A 10,818-nucleotide genomic window follows, 5' to 3' on the forward strand; every position below is an offset into this window, starting at 1 on the left:
ACACAGCAAGGTAACTTCCCAAGGATGGTTAGGTGGCCAAGATGGCAAGTGCAAAAAGAGCATCAAGAGCTGCGGGCAAGGTGTTCCAGCTACTTCTTTCTATGGTATGAGAGAATGGTCTGGGGGGCAAAGGCGTCAGTTCATGTGGTTTTGTAAAACAGCAATGTGGATCATACTTGGAGAGTATCTAACACCATCTGTCAATCACCTGCTAGACCCCCAATTGTTTAGCCAGTGTGGGATGAGGTACAAACCTGACTGTGGATGAGATTCGAGAATTGGTGGGCTGGTGGGTTTGTGTTGTAAAAGGGACAATGTCAGGAAGCAAATGATGTTGGCCAATGGTCAACAAGGTACATAAGTGGCATATCAGATATGGCAGCCAAGCAAATAGATTCGGCAATTTCAAGTATAGCTACGGTCTTTGAGCATTTGGTCATTAAAGTTGGGCAGATGGAAGTTTTTGTAATTGAGACTGAGGAATCACTATGGGAAAGAATCCATCATGCACATGTCTTGATTTTCAAATTAGGGTAGGTGCTGGACGACCATATTGTGCATGCAAGCACCTTTACTTTCTATATTTGCGTGTCTTTGGGTTAGATGCGAATCATAATATGTTTATACATTAACCCACTCTAAAAAAGGAGGACCTAATGAGGAATTTCAATAGCAGGAGAACAATGTGAAAAGGATCTAGTACTGTTGATGACATTGTATTGTAGTTTTGAAAAGATTCTTCATGTTGAAATAATAAAATGTCCGACTATTTACTTTTTATTTCTTTAAAATTTTTTAGCAGGATAATTAATATGGTTATATGTCAATGCCTTGAATATGTTCATTCCATTCAGCTATTCTTTGTTAAAAAAGTGGATAGACATGCATCTACTTTTCTAAATTTAAGAAAAAGCCATGCATGTACTTTTCTAAATTTAGGGAAAAGCCAAGCATCTACTTTTTTAAATTTAGTGGGTAACCATGCAAAGTAGCTTTTTTGCTTTTTGCTTTGCGTATCTATAAATTTGACCCCCTACCTCTTACTCTAATGCTCACTTCCAAATCTTGTTACATCTTTCTCCCTCTTGTTGCCTCCCTCGCCCTCTCATTGTATTTCTCTCCCTCTCTATTATTCTCTTCCTTACACAACCCTCACGACCATCAACTACCTTTGTTCATCTCTAATGGATTCTTCTAATGGCCCTAGCTATACTTTGAAGGAAACCTTGGAAATGGTTTGCAAAGATTTATGCAACAAAATGGACGGAGATGCAACAGAACATCTCAGAATCATGGAAGAAGCCCGCAATCTTTGGACAAAGATGCTAGCAGATGAGCCTATTATTTCTGGAGATTTGTTCGTGTGGAACATGAATATTGGAACTGCCATCGGTACTTGGTGAGGTTTCAGATATATTGTTGAAGAGACAGAGGAGCCCTTACGTTAGGAGTTAAAGAATAAAGTAGCCGAAAAAAGTGTATAGGTGTAAGGGTAGTTATAGTATATTTTCAATTTTAAACAATGTTAGATTGAAGTAGCCCATGTAATAACCTTTTTTTGGAATAAAGTGGTTTCAACTATAGATCACCATATCTTTTGTATTAATTGTGGGTTTTTTGTTGTTTATGATTAATTATATCAAATTCTTGGTTTATTGTATGTTTTGAATAGCAGCGTCATGTTCTTATCTCTCTCACTCCCTCTTCCTCTCAAATAATTAGGCCATGATCTCAATCATGGCCTAATTATTCAATCATAATTGAAAAATTATAAACCTTAATAAATTTACATTCTTGATTGCTTCTTATGTAAGGCATAGTAGATATCTTGTATGTATAAATCTTGAAATTATTCACCTTGTTAATTGTACTCACATGCAAAGATATGCCATCACATGTAAAGGCTTTAAATGCTATGAAATCACGTGCAAAGATATGCCATCACATGTAAAGGCTTTAAATGCTATGAAATCACGTGCAAAGGGCATGGAGTACCATGCAATCACATGCACATATATTAACATCCATATGCAATAACATCCACATGTAATAACATCTGGATGAAGAGATTATTTATAGGGAGGGTGGGACAAGGAGAGAGAGGGAGGGAGGGTGAGAGAAGGAGATGAGGGAGGGAGGGTGGGAGAGAGAAAGGGAGAGAGGGAGTGTGAGAGAAGGAGAGAGAGAGAGGGTGGGAGAGTGAAAGGGAGGGAAGAGAGAGGGGGAGGGAAGAGGGGGAGAGAAGGACAGAGAGGGTAGTATGGACTGGGCGGTGGTGGGACAAGGAGAGAGAGAGAGGGAAGAGGGTGGAGAGGAGAGAGAGGGAGGGCGGGATGGTGGTGGCAATAGTAATAGAGAGACAGCTCAAGTAGAGAGAGAGGACAACTAAGAAAAGCTCCCTCCACCAAGCTCCCTAAAAAATCACAACTCACCACCCAACCACGACAGCCGTGGGCACAAGTCTTGGTTGTCCCTACGAGTTGAGCTAACTAGCTAGATGTACCAATTAGCCTCTTCCCCATGACATCCCATACCACCATGAGGCTACCCTTGTGGGCCTCGAGATTGCTGTTGGCCTTGACTACATGAAGTAGGTGCATCTCAAAATGATTTTAAAGTTTGAAGTTGGAAAAGTTAATAGAAAATTGAAGCTTCTTTGGTAGTATTAGCGCAATATTAAAAACATGGAGAGAATATAACTAATTAGAGATGACATTTTCTTTTGCCTCATTTGACCTCGACGAGAGCTCATTTTACCTCAAATGACCTTGTTTGACCTCATCTGCGCCTCGTCTCAATCAACCTCAAGTAACCTCACAATATCTCATTTGAGGAGGCACCCCAAGTCGACTGGCGATCCTGCCGTCATCAGTTCCAGGCATAAATGGTCTAGGCCGGTTCGACCAAAACTTTTGGCAATTGTTCTGAGAGCGTCTGCTACCATCACTGGAGAAGAGTTGTCGTGGAGAGAGAAGCAATGTAGCTCTATAGTTAGAAGAATCGGGTCAGAGAGAACCTGAAGGAATGATGAGTGGAGATGCTGTTGATCACTAAGTATCCTAGTGAATAGAGAAGAAGAACCACCAGAGTAATTTGAGCAGTAGTTGCACACCAAGAGCAAGAGTAGGACTACTAGGAACACTTTTAGCAGCAGTTCTCAAGAAGAACAACCAAACTAACTGGATGCCTTCGTATAAAAAATGGCGAACAATTTGAGCCCACCACAAGCAGTAGCCAACCAACAAGGGGAAAAAATCAGATGATCCGGCCATTCATGTCAAGAAGTTTGATCAAGAACGGAAGGTCATCAAGCCAAGAGGCTCAGCCACAAGGAGCACCCAACCTACAAGAAAGAAATTTGAGAATGCATGGCAGGTTAGCAGGCCTAGAGGTTCGTGGTAGCTAGAAGAGCTGAAAAATGGGATCAGTTTACAATCACTTTCGACACACCAATGGAGTGGTTCATGCAGTTCACCTCCAAACCTATGAGTCGCATGCTTGAAAAGGTTCAAGAATGTCAGGACGATGGATACTCTTAGATATCACGAGGGAGCTAAAACAAGGTAATATGGATGTAGAGGCACTACGCGGCCAAGTTCAAGTCTCTCATAGAGGAAGAGGTTGGATGAAGATATCCAAGCTGGAGCTGATGGGAGAGTTGTTTATCAAGGGGTTGATTGAGTGTGCCAAGTTGAAACCAAGGGGTTGGATGAAGATATCCAAGCTGGAGCTGATGGGAGAGTTGTTTATCAAGGGGTTGATTGAGTGTGCCAAGTTGAAACCAAGGGGTTGGATGAAGATATCCAAGCTGGAACCATCACTGATGTGATAGATGAGGGATTTGAAGAACTTGTGATGATAGAAGAATCTGCATATAAGGCAGAGAAGGTCAATATGAAAAACAAGGAAAGTGAGGTCATTCGGAAAGTTTGATGAGGAGACGACTCCGATGCATTCAAGCAACCTGACAAAGAAGGGGAAAGGGGTGAGCACAGAGGGAAAGCTGCTACGCAAATATGAGGGACTTTGCAATAGCCAATGTCGTCCAAGGCTACCAAGAAGAACGTGAGGATTTTTAATTCTAGTTTGAGCATTAAATCTCTCAATATTGTCATTTGTGAACAACATGTTAGTGCTATGCATAATAATGAACAAACTAAAATTTTTCCTAAGCTCACTCAACAAGTTTCTAATTCTTTGCTTTTGCATGAATTTCATGATGTATTTCCAAGTGACTTACCGTCTGGTTTTTCCCTTGAGCGCAATGTCTAGCATGCCATTGAAGTGCTCAAGGATGCAAACCCAGTCTGCAAGCCTCCATATAGGCTTAGCGTTAGTGAAGCCAATGAGGTAGATCGGCAGCTTGTTGATTACCTTGCTAGGGGTTTCATTAGGCTTAGTAATTCACCATGGGCATCACCAATTTTATTGGTGAAGAAGAAAGATGGGTCTATGCGTTTATGTGTGGACTATCATGGTTTGAATGTAATCACAATAAAGAATAACTATCCGTTACCTTGAGTTGATGAGCTTTTTGGTGAAGAAGAAAGATGGGTCTATGCGTTTATGTGTGGACTATCATGGTTTGAATGTAATCACAATAAAGAATAACTATCCGTTACCACGAGTTGATGAGCTTTTTGTGATCGACTGCAAGGTGCGCGATACTTTAGTAAGATTGACTTAAGGTCAAGCTATCATCAAGTTCGCATCTGCATGAAGGATGTACCTAAGATAACTTTTCATACCAGATTTGGGCATTGTGAGTTTTTAGTTATGCTATTTGGTCTAACTAATGCTCCAGCTACGTTTATCATGCTTATGGGGATAGCGTTTTATGCCCGTATCTTGGTCGATTTGTTGTAGCATTTCTTGATGATATTTTGATCGAGTCACACAGAGGAAGAGCATTTGCAGCACTTAAGATTAGTGTTTGAATTGCTAAGTCACACTTTATGCTAAAGAGAGAAAGTGTGAGTTTTTTTGCCTCAAAGATCCATTATTTGGGTCACATAGTTTCAGTAGAAAGAATTCAGATGGATTCTATGAAAGTAGAGGCAATCCTTAAGTGGCCTCATACGACCAATTTGGAAGAATTACAGATATTCCTTGGATTGGCAGGGTTCTATCGCAAATTCATCTGAGATTATGCTAAGTTAGCGGTTCCCATGACGGACCAATTAAAGGCTAAGGATCACAACTTTGTTTGGGGTCCTGACCAACAAAAAAGTTTTGATCGCCTTAAGGTTGCCATAGCTATCACACTTGTTTTGGCGATAGTAGATCCTAATAAGCCGTTTGTGGTTGAAATGGATGGTAGTGACCATGCAGTTGGTGTTGTGCTTCTTCAAGGAGAAAGATCAGTAGCTTTTGAGAGCAAGAAATTGGATAGAGCTAAGCGGAATTATTCTGCATATGAGCGTGAGCTTTATGCCATCATTTATGCTCTAGGAAAGTGGAGACATTATCTCTATGGTGGTTAGTTTGAGATTGTCTTTGATTATGAGAGTATGAAATGGTTGACAACTCAAACTGTTTTGAAAGGTCGTAAAGCTTGGCGGTGGGCAGAAATCCTCCAAGAATTTGACTTTCAATTACGATATTGTAAGGGTCAATACATTGTCGTGGGGATGATACTTTAAGTCACATGCCTCGTGTCAACTCGTTTAGTTTACGGAGTTGAAAAGTGAATTTTTAGATTCACTCAAATGCGAACATGGTCAGTCATATGCAAAGATGTGGATAAATGTTACACACAGCAGGGATCCCTCCCACTCCATAGTAGTGAGTGCAGATGATAGTTCCACACCTAGCTCTTATCTTTCTAGGGACGAGCTTAATCATTGGAAGCATTTTTCCATTGATAATGGGTACTTGTTACATAAAGGAAGAGTGTGTGCACCTTCGGACTCTGACACTAGGTGCCAAATACTTTATGAGTGTCATGATAGTCCAAGTGTAGGTCATCCTGGAATTAAGAAGACCTATGCCTTAGTGAGAAGGCAATTCTATTGGCCTGGACTTCATAGAGACGTCCAAGAATATGTTTTGCATTGTCAAAAATTCTAGGTCAATAAGGCCGAGTGTCTTAAGATAGGCGGGCTATTACAAACATTAGAGATCCCTGATGGTAAGTGGGAAAGCATCTCTATATTTTATTGTACGTCTACCTACAACTAGAAGAGGTCATGATGCCATATGGGTTGTAGTGGACATGTTGACCAAGATGTCTCCGTTTATTTTGACTAAAACAACGATGAAAATGCGAGAGCTAGCTTGGATTTTCATTGAGAATATCTATCGACCTTATAGGCTGCCAACCAATATAGTTAGTGATTGAGACTAGTGTTGAGATATCGAGCTCATCTAGTGAGGCGGTGGACGCTGATGACCCGCCTGGGAGATAGGCCCCACACTTACACCACTGGAATGGTTGGTCAATGGTGAGATCATGGGTGATATGCGGCTAGTGGGATGACAGGCTGTGTGACAGCCATTCTAGAGACTGGCATAGTTATAGCGCTAGCTCATTTTAGTTAGGTTCACACTATAGAGAACCCTAGTATGTATTTGGTTGAGTACCTTTTCATATGTGTGTACTCTTATCTTTGTATATGGTGTGTTGAGTGTTGAGAAAAGATGAAGAAGATTTTCAGCCTCTCACCTTGTGTGTTCTCTATTAGGGTTTTGTGAGTGTGTGTGTGCTTGCAAGAGCTCAAGCTCTCTTCTCCCCTGCATCTTTTCATGGTATCAGAGCCTGGTTCATGCTAAGGGCTGAGTTGCAAGCAAAAGAAGCATAGGAAGCGGTACGAGGGTAAGAGCTTCAACTACTCTTCCCTATTTGTGTTGGTGACTACACCCTTGTTGGGAGCTCTACGGGAGGCACCGGCAAACAGTCTTTGATTGAGGAGCTTTCTTCGTGGGAGTAAAGCTATAGGGCAACTATAGTGTCCTGTTGGACAATATATTTTTTAGGTCGAAAACGCGTTTCGGGCGCGTCAAGACCTCCATTTTTCAGAAAGCAGGTGATTTTGGGCGCTACGGGTAAGTCATCGATTCTCTGCAGAACTCTGTTTTAAGAACTGCATGAAGACAGATTGGCTATGCAGACACTGTGTGTGCTACAAGGAGGTCAAACAGTTTCCATTGGGTGCATGTATGCACAATGAGGTCACTCTGGTTGTGACATTTGAGTGTACTACAGTACCGCTCTGCAGAAAATACAGCAGTTGTGCAAGACAAACCAGTGTGCTGTTTCTGGTAAATTTGTGTGTCTGGCAAGATGTCAAATGATGGCATAAACTAGATTGTTGCTGAGAAGCTTGATAAGAACAACTTCCCTGCTTGGAGGTTCAGGTTGACAAATTTCCTGATGGGAAAGGGCTACTGGGACTATATAGAAGGTGAGCATGAAGAGGCACCGGAGATACCGGACATCAATCCGACTACTGCATATGTGAAAGAGTTCAAGGATTGGAACCAAGGAGCTAGAAAAGTTATGTATTGGCTCTCTATCAGTATACATGACACCATGATTGGGCACATACAGGATGCCAAGTCCCCCAAGGAGACGTGGGACACCTTGGTAAAACTCTATGAAACAAATACTAAGGCACGAAAGATACGGTTGAAGAATGAACTTCATACTGTGGAGAAAAAGAGTATGTCTGTGTGAATGACTATGCATTGAAGATAAAGGGTATTGTGGAATCCCTTGCATCTATTGGTGTTTCAGTAGATGATGATGATAAGGTGGAAGTCGGTCTACGTGGTCTTGGGCCACAATACAAGGCATTCAGGACGTCTATTCAGACTTAGGAAAACATTTCCAATTTTACAGACTTGGTGTCTATGTTGATTATAGAAGAGAAGAGCTTGGGTGAAGACCAACAGTCTTCACAAAACAAAAACAGTTCAGAGCAATAGGCCTTCTACAGGAAGAGGACGAGGTAGAGGAGGTCGTGGACGCGGTCAAGGAGGTGGCCGAACAGGTAATCAAAATTATGGCCCAACAGCAGCAACAACAACAGGCCCAAAATTCACAACAACAACAACAACAACACGCAGGTGAAAGAGGCCAATTCAGGCAGGGGGAGTCAAAGAGGTCGTGGAAATTAGCAAAGGCAGTATAATGATACACGTGGATGCTTTTATTGTGGTAACCTTGGACATGTGCAGGCAAATTGTTATAAGAAGCAGGCTGACATGTAAAATGGGAAATTGCAGCAAAACAACTATGCATCCGAGCAAAAACAATGAGGATAATGAAAGGTTGTTTGTTATATATGCAGCATGTCGTTAATGCCATGTCTGAAAATGTTGAAGCAGCACATAAAGATGATGTATGGTACGTTGATTCAGGTGCTTCAAACCACATGACAAGTCATGGGGAGTGGTTCAAGGAGATGAGAAAGACCAGGTTTTGTGGAAACAGGGGATGACACTGCTTATCCAATTGCCCATGTTGGAGATGTGCCATTGTCTATGTAGGATAGCAAAGTGAAGTACCTTGTAGATGTACTTCATGTTTCGAATATAACAAAGAATCTGGTTTTAGTTGGCCAGATGATTGAGTAGGGTTTGTAGGTTTGGTTTAATCCTGATGGTTGTTATGTTGAAGACTTTCAAGACAAGTACAGGTTGGTTACAAAAGGCAACAGAATGGGCAGAATGTTTACATTGAATGTAAACATGCCTGAAGTGAGTGCTGCAATGTTTGCAAATGGTTCAGGAATTGTTGCAGACACAAACATTTGGCATACAAAAATTGGACATGTGAATGTGTAGAGAATGAAGTCTATGTAGACTAAAGGAATTATGACAGGGCTGCCAAAATTTAAAGTTGAAGGTATGCAGAGAATATGTGAAGCATGCCAATTTGGAAAGCAAACAAAGCATGTATTTCCACGTAACAAAAATGTGAGCAGAAATGCACTAGATGTTGTGCATTCAGATGTACAGGGTCCTACAAAAACCATGTCTATGGGAGGCTGCAGGTATTATGTGACATTTATTGATGACCACACAAGGAAAGTGTGGGTATACTTCATGAAGGAGAAGGGTAAGGTGTTCACTCATTTTCAGGATTTCAGAGTTATGGTTGAGAAGCAAACAGGGAAATCTGTAAAGTGCCTAAGGTCAGATGGAGGGGAAGAGTACTTCTCCAATGAGTTCTCTGAATTTTTGAAGAAGAATGGTATTCGGAGACAGTTTACATGCAGATACACTCCGCAGCAAAATGGAGTTGCTGAGTGAAAAAATAGGCACATTGCTGAGATTGCACGAGCATTGATGGAAGAGAAGAATATGCCGTATATAGCTATTGGGCTGAGGCTGTTTCTACCACAGTTTACATCATGAATAGGACTCCAACTGTAGCCATACATGATGTAACTCCAGAGGAGAGGTTTACTGGTAGAAAACTTGATTTGTCTCATTTGAAAGTCTTTGGATGCATTGCATATGTGCATGTGCCAGATGAGCTGAGAACTAAGCTAGATCCAAATGCTGAAAAATGTGTGTTTATTGGATATTCCCTTGAGCAAAAGGGATACAGGTGTTATAACCCTACTACACATGAGTTGAGGGTAAGCAGGGATGTTGTTTTTGATGAGATGAGTAGCTGGTATACTACTGAAAAAGAAGCTATTGGGGCTGATGTGAGTGGAAATGTGGTTGCACAAAATACAAGTCAGCAATCACAGTCTTTGAGTGGACCTCTTTGAGTGGACCAGGGGAGTCCTCATCTAGTGGTTGTACAGAATACAAGTCAGCAATCACAGTCTTTGGATGCAAGTGGGTGTACAAAGTAAAACATAACAGTGATGGAAGCATAAGCAGGTACAAGGCTAGATTGGTAGCCAAAGGATATGCGCAGACATATGGCATTGATTATGAGGAAACTTTCAGCCCAGTTGCCAAGATGGCAACAGTGAGGGTTGTGATAGCAGTGGCTGCATCAAAGAAACGGTCTTTACATTAGATGGATGTAAAGAATGCATTCTTACATGGGGATTTGCAAGAAGAGGTGTATATGTTGCAGCCACCTGGTTATGAGGATGTGAGTCACCCCGAACATGTTTGCAGGTTGAAAAAAGCCTTGTATGGCTTAAAACAATCACCAAGAGCATGGTCAGACAAGATTTTTGAATATCTTGTCACTATTGGCTTTCATGTACGCAATGCAGATTTCTCGCTATATGTGAGACACAGTGATAGAGGGATTGTGCTTGTTGTCATCTATGTAAATGGAGATGATGAGTCAACTCATCTCTTAACGTATCTCCCCTTTGGCTACCACTTTCACAAATCTCATCCAAAAGGGCATCTAAGTGCTCCTTGCAAGCAACTGAATTTTTCTCAGTGTGATCGCATGTATCCGCCCCATAGTCTGTAGACGTTTAGAGCTTGTTTGTCCAGATCATGGAGACCTTGATCGAGCAAGGTGTTTTGCAGCTCGAACGTTCATCAACTCAGGCAGCGTAGACAAAGCTACTTCTTCATTGGAAGAATCATCCCCACAGCCACTACATCTTTGTAGGCAGTTGTTATCATTTTGAAGCTCCATTGGCTGAAATCCAAAATTAATATCTTAAAGCTCTACAATTATCTCTATGTATCTTTGCCAACATATACCTAACTCTAACAACCTACATGTATACCACAACAAAAAGAAGAACACAATGATACATATAATTGTCTATGAAAGGTTGTTTTTGCTTTTTAAAGAATGTTTATCAATTAATATAAATGCATATATTCTCCAAGACTACTACAATTTGTATATTCTATATCTATATATTCTCAACAATCTCAAAG

General features: G+C 41.2%; 1 protein-coding gene across 1 annotated transcript; it reads left to right on the forward strand.

Moving 5' to 3' along the window:
- Nucleotides 1-5,168: 5,168 nt before the first annotated feature.
- On the forward strand, nt 5,169-5,642 carry LOC147631516 (uncharacterized). The gene is made up of 2 exons (XM_086808939.1): nt 5,169-5,421; nt 5,545-5,642. Exons 1-2 carry the CDS (start codon nt 5,169-5,171, stop codon nt 5,640-5,642), a joined length of 351 nt encoding a protein of 116 aa, XP_086665065.1.
- The last annotated feature ends 5,176 nt before the right edge of the window (nt 5,643-10,818 follow it).

Source organism: Cibotium barometz, chromosome 14 (assembly GCF_041138505.1).
Source record: "Cibotium barometz isolate CiBa-2024 chromosome 14, ASM4113850v1, whole genome shotgun sequence".
NCBI classification, from domain to species: Eukaryota; Viridiplantae; Streptophyta; class Polypodiopsida; order Cyatheales; family Cibotiaceae; genus Cibotium; species Cibotium barometz.

Bases quoted from the DNA above. Each gene is read 5' to 3' on its own strand.
- LOC147631516 (XM_086808939.1), top strand. From the start codon at position 5,169: ATGACGGACCAATTAAAGGCTAAGGATCACAACTTTGTTTGGGGTCCT. The intron at 5,422-5,544 runs GTGAGCTTTATG...CTGTTTTGAAAG, and splicing joins GAATTATTCTGCATATGAGC to GTCGTAAAGCTTGGCGGTGG.